Source organism: Ranitomeya imitator, chromosome 5 (assembly GCF_032444005.1).
Source record: "Ranitomeya imitator isolate aRanImi1 chromosome 5, aRanImi1.pri, whole genome shotgun sequence".
In the NCBI taxonomy this organism is placed as follows: Eukaryota; Metazoa; Chordata; class Amphibia; order Anura; family Dendrobatidae; genus Ranitomeya; species Ranitomeya imitator.
Window position 1 is genome coordinate 25,914,833 of NC_091286.1, and position 15,503 is coordinate 25,930,335.

The window sequence follows — 15,503 nt, forward strand, 5'->3', positions numbered from 1 at the left end:
TTATTCTATGATTCTCTGCTCATCACAAGCCTACAACCTGCAGTAACCACCGATCGACCAAACCGCTGCATGACCAGCTCTATCCTCACCTACTGCATCCTCTCCCATCCCTTGTAGATTGTGAGCCTTCGCGGGCAGGGTCCTCTCTCCTCCTGTACCAGTTATGACTTGTATTGTTTAAGATTATTGTACTTGTTTTTATTATGTATACCCCTCCTCACATGTAAAGCACCATGGAATAAATGGCGCTATAACAATAAATAGTAATAATTATAATAATCTTTGATTTTTTTTTTCAACTCATAACCGAATGAGATCATACTGAAAAAAAAAATAGCGTGCTGCGAATGGTTGATCGCACGCCTCCATACAGTTTTGTGCTAGAGTGGTCCTAGCGCGATCAAGGCATGGTCCGAGTTTTGTCTTGACTGTGGTCTGAGCATAGTCTGAATTCTATCAGAGTGTGATCAGAGTGTGGACTGCGTTTTGTCCTAGTGAGTTTTATCAGTGGGCAGTCCGAGTGTCATTAGTTTTTCACGTACATGGCGAAAAAAAAAAAGTTTCTCCACTTCGTATGTGACACGCCATGAAAATTGGACCGCGCTCAGATGGAATCAGAGTGCAGTCAGATTTTTTTTCACAGACTCATAAACTTGCATTGCCAATTTTGATTACACCCTCGGATCGCAATCGGACATATCTCTGTGATTTTCCGCAGACCTCGGACATGTGGATAGCCCCATAGACTATCACAGGTATAAGTACTATCCGTGAAAATGACGCGTAGCAGTCGTATGAGTAAATCAGAAGTGCGCTCGAGCGCTTAGGCTGTGTGCACACGTTCCAGATTTTTTGCGGTTTTTTTTTGCTATAAAAATGCGATAAAACCGCATCCATTAAGCATCCTATTTAATAAAATGCAATACACAATTTTTGTGCATATGTTGCGTTTTTTTCCCACGATAAAAACGCATTGCGGAAAAAAAATGCATGTTCATTAATTTTGCCGATTTTTCACGGATTTCTCGCTATTTAATGCATTGGGAAGCTCCGGGAAAAGAACTGAAAAAAATCCGCACAAAAAAAGCGAGAAAAACTTGAGAAAACACGCAGAAAACGCATGCGGATTTCTTGCGGAAAAAGTCTGGTTTTGTTCAGGAAATAATCCTGAGGCGTGCACATAGCCTTACTGTAAAAACTGAAGCTCTGACCAAACTATTAGGAAATTCCGACCACTTTTTTGAGAAATAAAAAAATATCCCTGACGCGGGAATGAGACCTGTCGAAAACTGCGGAGTCATTTCTCTGATTATAGAATGGAATAAAATCTAAGTTAAGGCAGAGATAATGTGTTCAAAATGTAAAGCGCTGCGGAATATGTTAGCGCTAAATACAAATAAAGATTATTATTATTATATTATTATTATTATTAACATAAAGCAATGTGATGGCACCAGGTCCACAGTCCCAACTCTGAACAGAGCTGCCTGACAGCCTGGAACACTGGATAATGACATCAGCCAATGAGAGCCAGCCCCTAGCCGCGCCCCCGGACTCCTCAGCCAATCGCCTCTCAGTAGGTGTAAACAAGTTCCACCCCCTCTCAGCTCACTCGGTGTCAGTTCCTCAGGCCACGCCCATTTCGAACGTTTCATGACTCTGAGCGAAGAAAGAAAGTAACATTGTATCACATCAATGGAAGCGAGTGAATGGGAGCAGGGGCGCTGAAGAGCTAGGAGCAGGGGCCGAGCCAGCGGCGGAGGGCAGGCTCACAGCAGTAAGTGCCTGCATGGAGAAGCCCTGCAAGTCTTTCTAAGCCTGGGTGCACGAGGGGGTCTCCTGTTATTCCAGGGGCTGCAGCTCATCTGTGACACCTCACCCCCTGCATGGCTCTAGCTGGCTGCTGTGTGCTGTGACACTGCTGCAGTGGCATTGAGGTGAGCACCTTTTGTCTCCCACCCCCCATTCCATTGCCTTTATAAGATCTGGAAGCTTCTGATCTGATTTATTCTGTATATTGGTATTGGAGGTCTATCACCTCTGCATTATTAGCATCATCAGCAGTACTGCTGCTTCTTACTGCAGGGATGCGGATGTTTTTAATGCTTACTTTTGACAGGGATGGCTGGGAAGTTAACTGCTGCATGTCAGGATCATATCACGCTCATAAATAGTACCGCAATATGTGTCACGTATAGAGGGTTCGTAATCCTGGGGGAGTCTGAGGGATGATGTCTAGGTGAATATTAGACCGTCCATAACTTTAAGAAATCATCCCTCCCCTCCTGTCTGCAGTTCATTCATTCAATCATTCATTCATATCCGGTATATTACATTATTAGGTTTTGCGTTTTGTAATATTATTGCATTATAATGATGGCTGCTGCAGCCTAATGGACGGACACTGCAGCGTTGTAGCAGACACATAGATCCATCCGGCTACATCGTTGTTTGTTTGTTTGTTTTTTGTGGATATGTTTCCAGTAGAGAGATATGAAGGTCCATAAAGGGTCGTTTAATTTCGGCTGCACGTCCACAGGCGGTATTTTTAGCAGCTCTGTATACTTACCATTAGAAAAAAAATAATAAAATCCTCAGGTCATTAGTTATCCGCTGTACAGACTTGTCAGATAGACTCAAGTGAAAGTAACCATGCATAAACAGTGACTTGACTCCGGCTTCAAAGGAAACTTTTCTGGTTATTTGACATTAATTCTTGCAGATGTAGCAGAGCTGAAACGGTTGACGAGGTGTTCTGAGATTAGCGACAAATCGCCGGGTTAAAATAATGAAGGAGATTGGGAGAGAAAAAAGCATCGGTATCGCCACATGTTATATTATTTCACGTTTTTATTGTTGATGGCTGACTCGGCTCTGCTACATCAGTTTAAGAATGGATGGATTGCAGTGTTTGCTGTTCTCGCCTGATGTGTCTCTTCTGCTTTGCAGACCACTAGTTGTACTTGAACCCGTCGGTGCCGTGAGATTCCCGATGCCTCCATCTCCTCTGGACGACGCTGTTATTGTGGCACTATCCAGACCCGTGAGACCACAAGAGCTTAACCTCTGCCTCGACTCTTCCTACTGTGACACCGCCGCCTCTGTGAGTGGCAGCTGCAGGTCTTTACTCAGCACAAGCGTAGTGTCCCTCACCGCTGCTAATCTGACGTATATGCCCTCTCCCAACGGCTCTGCTCGCTCCTTGGGTTGTGGATGTAGCAGTGCCAGCTGTTGCAGTGTGGCAGCGTACGAAAAAGACACTCAGAGCCAGACTATAAGCAGTACCACAATCACCAGCAGTGCCGCCGGACCCTCCACCTCTTCTTGCCCTCCCAACCCAATGGTCAACAATAATGAAAACAGTGGCGCGTTAAGTCCATCGGGCGGGGTTGGCAGCCCTGTGTCTACCACCACCACCACCACCACCAAACAGTTTGCCAACATCAAAATCATTTATCCCAATGACTTGGCCAAGAAGATAGCGAAATGCAGCAAGACTCATCTCCCCAACCAGGGGCCCATCATCATTGACTGCAGACCCTTCATGGAGTACAACAAAAGCCATATCCAAGGGGCCGTTCATATTAATTGCTCGGATAAGATCAGCAGGAGGAGGCTTCAGCAGGGAAAGATAACCGTGTTGGATTTAATATCATGCAGGGAAGGCAAAGACTCGTTCAAGAGGATATTTTCCAAAGAGATCATCGTTTACGACGATAATACCAACGAGCCGAGCCGGGTCATCCCGTCCCAGCCGCTCCATACGGTCCTCGAGTCGCTGAAGCGGGAAGGGAAGGAACCTCTGGTGCTCAAAGGTAATATTCACAGTGTAATAAGAGCGATAGACAAGTACATTATTTATTTACTATTTGTAATGTAAATATTTCTTCCAAATCGGTAAACATTGTATCATCTGTGAAAGAGTACCCGTCGCCAGGTCACAAGGGGCCGTTTTTTGCTTTTATTTTATTTTTACAGCTTGAGGATTACAATTTTTAATTCACCATACGATTCCTGAGTTATAAATCTTTTAATTTAGTACAAATTTTTATATCTATAGCAATGGGGAATGTCTTTAGGCTGTTTTGCATAATTACCATGTGATCAACACCCCCTTGTAAAGGAGGTAGATTTAACAAAATAAATAAATAAATAAAAATGTAAATACTCAGTAGAGCAGTGGGAATAAAAAAAGAGCAAAACCTAGCCACTTTTGTCCCAGGGAAAGGTCTTCTTTAAAGGAGACTTGACATCAGGTCTTCCTAATTATGCGCACCCCGTTATTGACAATTTTTCTTACTTTTCCACAAACCCTCTATGGCACCCATGCTTCATCCATACCTTTTCAGAGGCAGATGAAATTGTGCCAAGTGGTCTGATTGACATCTCCAGATCATGCTCAGTGCCCACTCTTGTCCCTGCCAATATGGCCACACCGGCTCTGATGTGGATGATGCTCCTTATGAAATTTTGTGTCTGCGCATGCTTGGAGGAACACTTTGCACTGCCCTCAACAGGGTAGCATGAATCATGTATTTTCCACTCTTCTAATCAATGGTGATATTTCAGATGCTGTAGGAGATGACATCCACATCAATCAGTGACAGACGGGGTGCTGACTGTGCCCATTACCATACCCCACGGGACAATTTCAAGCTGTGGTGGGCAGCAGTGGTGCTATAGAGGGAATTGAAAAAAATGGATAATGATGTGGTGGTGACAGTTCATATAGGAAAACAGGTTCCCTTATATTTATCTGTTCCTAGAAAACCTGGGTAACAACATGGCTGCCATGTATAAAGATTGTAAACCAGTGCATCAGGATTTCTTCAAAGCAAATCACTGGAGGTGCAGCTAGGCTTTTCTTTACCTGGGGCAAATATTCATTTTGCTGCTCTAGCTATGTAGACCTCCCAAGTTGATTGGCTTGTGGACACCTCCCCATCGGCCCCCCAGGCGCACACACCAATAGCTCACTCCTAGGTAGACACTTGTGTGGTGTGGGTGGAGGTGTAAAATGTGACTTCATATGTGGAGCACTCTTTTCAGACAGGACTTTCTCATGGGGAGGCATTACACTTAATGGTAACAACTCAGATGAGGCACAAGCATGGTGGTCACACATAGACGGAGGCACTGTCTTCTTAAACCACAGCAGCGATTAGAGGAAAGTCTCTAAAACTAGAGCTACCTCCTAGAGTGCAGTAAAGTTCTCACCTCCTGGTGGGATGGGGACATCAGTAGATGTGTCGGAAGGTAGACCATGGGGGATGGTTGCATGAGTTTATTCCTGGTATGTAGGGTTCAGATATATACAGTCTATATCTTCACTGCTTCACCATATATGTCACCTGTATGTCAGCCGGGAATAGACCCCTTATCTGAAACTTATTTCAAGCCCTCCTGCCTAATGGCAAACGGGTCTTACATCTGCTGACAACCACCGGAGGCTGCCCTACTTAGCTGCCACGCTGGATCCTTGCCCGGCGCCAACTCCATCACTTTACAGTATAATACGAATACAACAGTATTTAGGAGAGTTGGGTCACACCGTAAGAAGAAATTGGGAGAGATTTATATTCATTAGTGAGGTGTTATTTTAGGATGTGTTCTACAGCTTAGTGAGGGGATCGGGGCGCCTGAGCATGAGGAGAAACAGTGGGGGACACAGCTCTAATTCGCTGATGCTGCCTCTTTATTCTCAGCTATGGTGGCAGGTATCAGAGATTGAGCGCCCGATCATGAAGAGATGGAATGCCCTTACCATATGCCAATATCTTATAAGGCGGGAAGTACCCTTTAAAGATTTAAAGGGCTTCACTGCTTTTGGGTTTAGTAATGTCCTAATACATCCTCATTGTTTTCCTAGGTGGGTTAGCTGAGTGGACGCAGACAGAAGAGGCCCCCGTGCAAGATCAATGTGGGGGCCCTTGTAGAACAATAGCTCTTCCATAATGCACAATTCCACTTACCTTGGATATAGTGGTGGCCCCCTCACCTCTTGGGCCCCTGTGAGGCTGCACAGGTTTCACCAATGATATGTCCTCTCCTGTGGAGCGCTCATTTAATGTGGGGTGACAGGACTCTATCTATCTATCTATCTATCTATCTATCTATCTATCTATCTATCTATCTATCTATCTATCTACTATCTATTTATCTATCTATTTTCTATGTATCTATTAATCAATTATCTATCTATTATCTATCTATTATCTATTTATCAACTATCTATTATCTATCCATCTATTATCTATTTATCAATTATCTATCTATTATCTATCTATCTATTTTCTATGTATCTTTTATCTATCTATTTATCTATCTATCTATCTATCTATCTATTATCTATCTATTATCTATCTATCTGTATATTATCTATAATTCTAATATCTATCTATCGATCGATCTATTTATTATCATTTATCCGTCTATCTATTAGCCATCTTTCTATCTATCTATCTATCTATCTATCTATCTATCTATCTATCTATCTATCTATCTATCTATCTATCTATCTATCTATCTATCTATCTAGACTTTTGGGTAATGATGAGTTAACTTCCCCAGGGTTGTCCCTCTGGCACAGTCAGTAGAACAGGTTGACTTCTGTAATGCAGGCTCTTGAATGTCACCTGTAGCCAGCGCTCAGTGCAAGGAGTTCAGCCAAATGTCTGCCTTACGGATGGTATCACCCTGCTCGATATCATCTATATATATATGTAATTGTCTAAGGGTTTAATTGTCTGTCCTGGAAATCCCACGTCGCTGATTGGTCGAGGCCACCAGGCCTCGACCAATCAGCGACGGCTGGCCTCGACCAATCAGAGACTGTGCACAGTCTGCCGCGAATTCTGGAATCATCATTGTCCTCCACTGCTGTCAAGTGCCGCCATTGTGTTGTCTAAGGGTCTAATTGTCTGTCTGTCTCGGATATCAGCCAATCAGCGATATTAGTGCGGGATTTAAACACCACTGACAGCGCAACATACATACATATTCTAGAATACCCGATGTGTTTGAATCGGGCCAACATCTAGTATATAATATTTAGCTTCTCAGGAAAAAGCATATAATATAAATCCCAAAAAGAAAAACATCCTTGACAAAAGCTTCCATTGTAACGATGTCCTGAGTATTGCCAGCTGATCATCTCTACCCTCCCCCGCAGTGGTCTATTGTTTGCACACTACTTGCACAAATTGTCTCTTCAGAGAGGAAGAGGACTCTAGCGCCACCTAAAGGAAGCAGCATTTCTAGAAGTCAATACCGACTCTTTAACGAGTCTTGCCACATGGCTTAGAATAAAAGCCAAACCAGACACTCTATTTCCAGACACGTGTTTTGTTTCAGGGTGATGGCCCCTCATTAGCGCAAAGCAAGAGGTCTGATTTGGCTGCATAAGAGGCCTCTGATGGAGTTCTAAGGGGTAACTGCTCTCTGTGTGAAGAGTGCCAAGGTGGTGTAAGGAGACTTCTAGACATCACAATGGTCGACTGGGAAATTAGACATGCAAATTGTCTCTTCAGAGAGGAGCATTACACATTGCATGGCCTATAAGTCCCCTTACAATGGCTTGGCACACTCCAAAAGGAGAGACGTTACCTCTTAGACCCCTGTCTGAAACCTCTCATCCAGCCAAATTGGACCTCTTTGTTTGTACTGAGTTAGAGCAAACATCCCAAAACAAGTGTTTGAACGTAGGATCAAAGTCAAACCAGACGCTCTAAGTCACACCGCAAGGCTTGTCAAAGGGTCCATATTGATTCTGAGGATTGCTACTTCCGATAGTGGCACTATAGAGTTCTAGTCCTCTTACTCTCTGAAGAGACAAGTTTCCAGAAGAGCATTGCATGGCCTTTAAGTCTCCTTACGCCAGGCTGGCACTTTCCACAAAGAGAGATGTTAGACACAATGCTTGTGACATGCATGCTGCTGCACAGGGCCTGGTCTGCGGCTTCTCATGTGCATCAGACCCAGATCTCTGGTTTCCCGCTGTGAATATGACAAGATGTTTCTATGTTTTCTATTAGATATGATCTGGACACACTTGGGCAAAGCATTATAGGCCATTTAGTGACCAGACATCCTCCCAGAAGACAGCGATTTTTAGGGGTTAATCTTGCACCTTGTGTTGGCATCAATGCTCTGAGGATAAATATTATGAATAGACCGATCTTTGTCCTATTGATTAACCCTATGTTTACAGAAAATAAGCAGATCCTTTAATGGAAGCCAGGATATGGCAAGGTCAGCGGGAAGAATAATGTGGTGGCACTGTCATTCCTGAACGTATCGGGGCCACTTTATTATATGTATGCCCATATTAACTGTGGAAGGGCAGTATAGACCTGGGGAGGGCAGGGGAGGTCTGCGGGCGCCTACAGACCGCGCCCGGCATCACAGCTTGAGAACGTAGAGGATGAGGTCTGCGGGATTTATTCTGCTGATCTAATGACCTCCCCAGGGATGAGCGGTGCCGGAGGTGTGTGGTATCTGCTCATTCTTTCTCTCTCTTTAGAAACAACATACACATTTTGTACATTTTTTAATAGGGGAACTGGTGTCTATGTAATGACTGCGGCCATCTTAAAAGGGAGTGTGCCATTAAAAAAAATATTATTTAAATCACTTTTATTTTCCATGTAATTATCTCTATTATTGAAATCCTAAAATGTAAATGTTTTTTACTCTGGACACATAGCTTTAAAATAAACTGATACGTCCTGTTCCATAGAGTGCCATTCTCAGCAGTCATTTTGTCATCATCACAGAAAGGATTACAACTGTCTGTACAGTAGATATCACAGGATCCACCATTCACAATAGGTGATGTCACAGCTCACCTCCTCCTCCTGTACAATGACTGATAACACCTCTATATACAGTAGATAACACAGGATCCACCATTCACAATAGGGGATGTCACAGCTCACTTCCTCCTCTTGTACAATGACTGATAACACCTCTATATACAGTAGATAACACAGGATCCACCATTTACAATAGTTCATGTCACAGCTCACCTCCTCCTCCTGTACAATGACTGATAACACCTCTATATATAGTAGATAACACAGGATCCACCATTCACAATATGTTATATCACAGCTCACCTCCTCCTCCTGTACAATGACTGATAACACCTCTATATACAGTAGATAATACAGGATCCACCATTCACAATAGGTGGTCACAGCTCACCTCCTCCACCTGTGCAATGACTGATAACACCTCTATATACAGTAGATAATACAGGATCCACCATTCACAATAGGTGATGTCACAGCTCACCTCCTCCTCCTGTACAATGACTCATAACACCTCTATATACAGTAGATAACACAGGATCCACCATTCGCATTAGGTGGTCACAGCTCACCTCCTCCTGTGCAATGACTGATAACACCTCTATATACAGTAGATAACACAGGATCCACCATTCACAATAGGTGATATCACAACTCACCTCCTCCTGTACAATGACTGATAACACCTCTATATACAGTAGATAACACAGGATCCACCATTCACAATAGGTGATGTCACAGCTCACCTCCTCCTCCTCCTGTACAATGACTCATAACACCTCTATATACAGTAGATAACGCAGGATCCACCATTCACAATAGGTGATGTCATAGCTCACCTCCTCTCTCTCTATGCCCAATGATGTATGCACAGGTCACAGACCACGGCCTCAGTCAGTGAGTTTTCTCTACTCCATTCTTTCCTTTTGTCCATGTTGCTATTCATATAATCATGTAACGTAAATAGAATAAAAAGATCTCCAAAAATAGATTGGGAGAAAATGAAAAAAAAAAGAACATGTATCAGAATTCGGTTTAAATAATTAAAAATATAATATATAAGTGATATTGACTTTAAATACGACGTTTCCGAAGCAGAAAAGTGGCATCATGTATAATGAAACGGGCTTGACCACAAACATGTCAGGACCAGGCCTATTGGTGATGACCCTCGATCGCTGGCAGCTGCTTCTCCAGGTGTCACTGTAGGGGGCTCCACTGTCTATACTTAGGATATATCTGTGTGTTCATCTGGGATGTGCCCCAAATTTTTGGCTTCTAAAATACCGTATATTAAGCAAATATAATAGTTTACCATTTTAATCCCTTCTTCGAGGGAAGTTCCACCATGCACAGCATAAAGGCTAAATCCATACTTGGCAATTCCTTACAAAATCTGTCGTGATCATTGTAGTATTCTGAGTGGAAACTACAAATGCGATCTAGGGTTATGTGTCTGTATACTTGTCCCCATCCCGACTGCGTGATGTGTGGCCCCTGGAGCTAAGGGGGTATTGGTGGCCCCCATGATGTTGCCAATTGATCAGCACTTGGTCACATAATATTGTCATACGGTACCTGTGCTGTATATAATGGTGCCATATTGTGATAACTATAAACCTGCCATATAGTGTTCCTACAATACTGCTATAATAATGCCACAGCTGATGCCATGAAATGATGACCCATTGGTGTGGGCATTATTATATGATGTCTTTATTATATAGTGTTCTACATATATTAGTGCCATATAATGGATGCATAAGTGTCATACGGTGTTAAAAATAATCGTGCCCTAGAGTGTTCAAATATTACTGATATACTGTGAAAATAAAATTAGATAAGGCTCACACAGAGCCACCCTGGAGGAAGTTTGCAGCAAGTAATGCATGGGGATATGGTGGTGGAACCTGCAAGTGGTGGAGGATGCGGGCAAATTTCCCTCTTTGCCATAATCTGGTCGTGAGTTCTTTAGGTCTATAATAAAAGTGATGCGGTAAAGCTGTTCTTTCCTTTCCACACTATAATTAATGGCTTCTTTAAGTTCAGATCGGAAGGTGATTTAGATTATTCCCACGCTTGATGTGCAGGGTGTGAGCCGTCGCCTCCTTTCTTCTTCATCCGTTTTGTATGTGTACACCCATGTGTCCCGCGCCGCTGTAATTACACAACAAGGGAGAATGACATGTTTCAATGGATGTTCAGAAGTGACATATCGCAGCAGGGCGGCATAGGAAACAACTGCTGCTAATCATCATTAGTCATGAGTGCGGACTAATGGGGGGGAGAATTTCACTTATCAATATACAATGATGGGTGTCATCCTCCTTTCAACATACATGACAACATCCTTCATATCGGGGCTGAGAGGTTTTCAAACGTAAGCGTTTTCCCCCGCTTGTCTATGATTATTTCCTGCCGCCATCACGTGCAGTACAAACATTCATGAGACTGCTGCAGCCAATCACTATTCTCAGTCATTCAATGGCTTAAATGCTACATCAATGCTGAGGCCAGTGATTGGCTGCAGTGGTCACATAAATGTTGTACAGACTGTGATTGTTGTAGGAAGAAAGCAGAGACCAGGCCAAAATCTGTAACTGACCCCTACTTAATATATTCCATTGATAATATTGCGGCAAGAAGATTCTCGAACCTCACAGTACCAAGGCCTGAGTGTGGGTAACATCTTGGCACCCCATATAGCTGTCGCAACCTCCTCCTCCAGTTAAGTGGCCACCAAAAATCATCCATTAGGTGGATGGAAAATATCTAGAGTCAGATACATTTGGACACCATGGTGGAGCAGGGAGCCGTGAGGTCCCTGCTCCACCGTCCATTGCACCATCTGAGGCTTAGAGCAGGAGGAGCAATTACATCTCTAGAAGGCGCCTGCTGCACTGAGCTCCACACTAAATTCCACCCCTACTAAAATGAGCAAAACTAAACACTTACCTATCCCTACTCCAAAAATTAGCAGAGCAGACCTGTACAGCACCATGCACCATGATATGCAGGTCTGCTCTGCTAATCTTGGGAGTAGGGCTAGGTAAGGGTTTAGTTTTTGCTCATTTTAGTTGGATGGAATTTAGTGCTTCCTCTAAGCTGAGGAATCTGGAAAGGAAAGTGTTAAAAAGAGCCTGATAATGAGGTCAAGGAGACAGATGTACCACTCTGCAGAGTTTTAGAGGAAACAGTGGTGGCACTGTGCGGGCATCGTGATGTATGAGGGGTACTGTGGGGGAATCATGTCACACTGGGGACACCGCATGGACATTGTACTTTGTTGAGAAGGGGCATTGTGGGGGCATCTTGTCAAATTGGGGACACAGTGGGGGCAATTTACTGTGTAGAGGGTCAATGTGGGAGCATTATACTGTAGTGGTTGTGGTCTTCTTTAGGCAGCATCATACTGTGTAGGGGCATGAAAATGTGTGTGTTGCCTTTCAAAGTTGGGAGATAGAAGATAGATAGAAAATACATGATAAATAGATAGATGATAGATAGATGATAGATAGATGGATGATAGATAGATAGATAATAGATAGAAAATAGATCGATAGATGATAGATAGATTGATAGATAATAGATGAAAGATAGATAGATAATAGATGGTAGATAGATTATTGATAATAGAAGATAAATAGATAGATAGATAGATGATACATAGATAATAGATAGAAAATATCATAGATAGATAGATAGATAATAAATAGATACAATGAATACTACAGATAGAAGATAGATACCATAGATAGATAGATAATAGAAGATAGATGGAAAATAGATACAATGGATACTACAGATATTTTATTATTATTATTATTATTATTATTATACATTTATATAGCGCCATTTATTCCATGTCGCTTTACATGTGAAAAGGGGGCAAATATAGACAAATATATTAAACATGAGCAAAAAACAAGGCACACAGGTACATAAGGATGGAGGACCCTGCCCGTGAGGGCTCACAGTCTGCAGGGGATGGGTGAGGAAACACTAGGAGAGGGTAGGGCTGGTCGTGTGGCGGTTCAGTAGGTTGAGGATCACTGCAGGTTGTAGGATTGTCGGAAGAGGTGGGTCTTCAGGTTCTTTTTGAAGGTTTCTATGGTAGGCGAGAGTCTGATGTGTTGGGGTAGATACGGTAGTTCCAGAGTATGGGGGAAGCACGGGAGAAGTTTTGGATGCGGTTGTGGGAAGAAGAGATAAGACGGGAGTAGAGAAGGAGATCTTGTGAGGATCGGAGGTTGCATGCAGGTAAGTACCGAGAGACAAGGTCACAGATGTATGGAGGAGACAGGTTTTGGATGGCTTTGTATGTCTTTGTGAGGGTTTTGAACTGGAGTCTCTGGGCGATAGAAAGACAGTGAAGGGATTGACAGAGGGGAGAGGCTGGGGAATAGCGGGGAGACAGGTGGATTAGTCAGGCAGCAGAGTGTAGGATGAATTGGAGGGGAGTCCAGAGAGCAGGAGGCTGCAGTAGTCAAGGCGAGAGATAAGGGCATGTACCAGTGTTTTTGTGGTGTCGCGGTCAAGGAATACGCGGACCTGGGAAATATTTTTGAATTTGAGATGACAGGAGGAGGCAAGGGCTTGGATATGTGGCTTGATAGAGAGGGCAGAGTCGAGGATCACCCCGAGGCACCGGGCGTGTGGGACTGGGGAAAGTGAGCAGTCATTGACCTTGATGGATAGGTCTGGTGGAGGGGTGGAGTGAGGTGGGGGAAAGATGATGAATTCTGTTTTGTCCATGTTCAGTTATTCAGATATATAGATAATAGAAGATAGGTAAGGAAAGAACAATATTTGCTGTGACAAAAACAAGTTAATAAAGTGTAGAAGAAAAATTCTTTTTGACTGACACCAGACCTGGGTCACTTATACCCCGTTGACCGACATTACTTCACGTCCTTTATGCTCTACTTGGGATTTCGCTCCTTCCAGAACACTGGCATGATGTCGACTTTTCAAGCAAATGCCACTTACGCCGCCCTCGGCAATCAAACTGTCCTTCTGCGCAGCGTCACAGCTGCAACTTTGGATGAAGCTTGAAATATTGCAGGCAGAAGCCAAAGGTTGTAATATGCAATTGTTTAGAGGATCCAGAACGTTCTAATCGCCATTACGCGGCCATAAATAGATGAGAAGGGCCGGAGATCAGCTGTTAATGAGATTCTGTCTGGTTTATCTACGTATATGCATGTTTTCCCCTATTTTTTTTTTTTATTTTCTCAAAGATTTTCTGACCTCCCTGTAAACATGGATGTCACTTTCAAGAGGTTATGAACTTCACTTGAGACTCGGGCCGCACAGGCTAAATATAGGCGAGCCTGCTTTAGTTTCAGTGACCGGGTGAACTACGTCTACTGATACTTGGGCAAAGTTCTGAGCTCTGTCGCAGGGCGAACAGATCCTGGTACTGGCAAAGAAGAGAGAAGACCATTCATTGTAGATATTGGCCATTTATGGGGCCTTGTAGGCATTGTGTGGCTCCTCAGCCATCTCCGAACTGGACTGGTGGGAGACCACCACCTCAAGAGTTTACTCTCCGATCCACAAACCAAACGATATGGTCCTCCGCTAGTTTAGGTGTTACGATGTGGGTGTCGGAACATAACCCTTCCTATTATATGGATTTAGTATTCATTTGATCGTGTCAGTGGTCTAGTTATAATCCACTAGACCAGCAAGTACTGAGGACCAAGCCTCCGGGACATCAGGGACAATGTGCCATCAGAAGGTAGACACTTCCTCAGGTTGTGAATGTTTATCTATTTGGGTTGCTAGCCCAAGATACAACATAATCTTCATAGAGCTAAGGGACATGTACTGAGGATAAAGCCACCGGGATGCCAGGGACTTTGTCTCACAGTGCACCATGGAGGAGATGAGATCGTGAATGCTTTTCTAATTGGTTTACTAGCCCAATAGTCAGGGTTTTTTTTATGGAATCAAGGTCTATGCATGTGGTGATAATCCCCTAAATCAGCCATTACTGGGAACTAAACCACTAGGACATCAGGGCCAACGTGTCACAAGCCACGGGAGAGTTGGCGTGATTGTGCATGATTGTGTTACTGGTTTAGTAGCCCAAGATTGAGGAGCTTCATGGCTCAAAGGAGCATGTACCTGATAATCCCTAGACCCAGTCACCGGGACACCAGGGATACTGTATCACAAGCCTCGGAAGAGTTGGTGTGATTGTGCATGCTCGTCTTACTGGTTTACTAGCCCAAAAGGTTAGGGCCGAGCAGATGTTTTTATGTTCTATCACGTACTGGAGGCTAAGCCACGAGAACGCCTCGGACACTGTGCCACCAGGGCATAGTCACTTCTGTCAGATGTAGATGTGTCATCATTAGCCATTGTAATCTTTATCCCAGTGGAGGATATGAGTGTATTATTGTAACAGGCCATTCCGTAGGTTTTTTGGTTGCAGAAAGTTTAAGTGGAAAACAAACCCTTATAACTTGAGGATGGGACTGATCATAAAGTCCGAACCATCATCCAACTTCATTCTGCTGGCGTAGAATGTATTTAAAGGGAATCTGTCAGCAGGTTTTTGCTACCTCATCTGAAAGCAGCATAATGGAGGCAAAGAGAAGCTGAATCCAACAATGTATCACTTAGATTACTGGGTGCAGCCATTCTCACACAATCGGGGCTTTTAGATTTAGAATGAAGCAGAGC

General features: G+C 43.5%; 1 protein-coding gene across 2 annotated transcripts in view; it reads left to right on the forward strand.

Annotated features, from left to right (window-relative positions):
- Positions 1–1,660: 1,660 nt before the first annotated feature.
- DUSP10 (dual specificity phosphatase 10) overlaps positions 1,661–15,503 on the forward strand; it is a 49,014-nt gene continuing 35,171 nt past the window's right edge. The window contains exons 1-2 of one of the 2 annotated variants that reach the window (XM_069768465.1): positions 1,661–1,777; positions 2,950–3,815. In XM_069768465.1, coding sequence (XP_069624566.1) covers positions 2,993–3,815 — 823 coding nt within the window. In that variant the 5' untranslated portion in view covers positions 1,661–1,777; positions 2,950–2,992. Of the gene's footprint in view, positions 1,938–2,949; positions 3,816–15,503 lie in introns of both variants that reach the window. The other variant, XM_069768464.1, reaches the window with a different exon arrangement.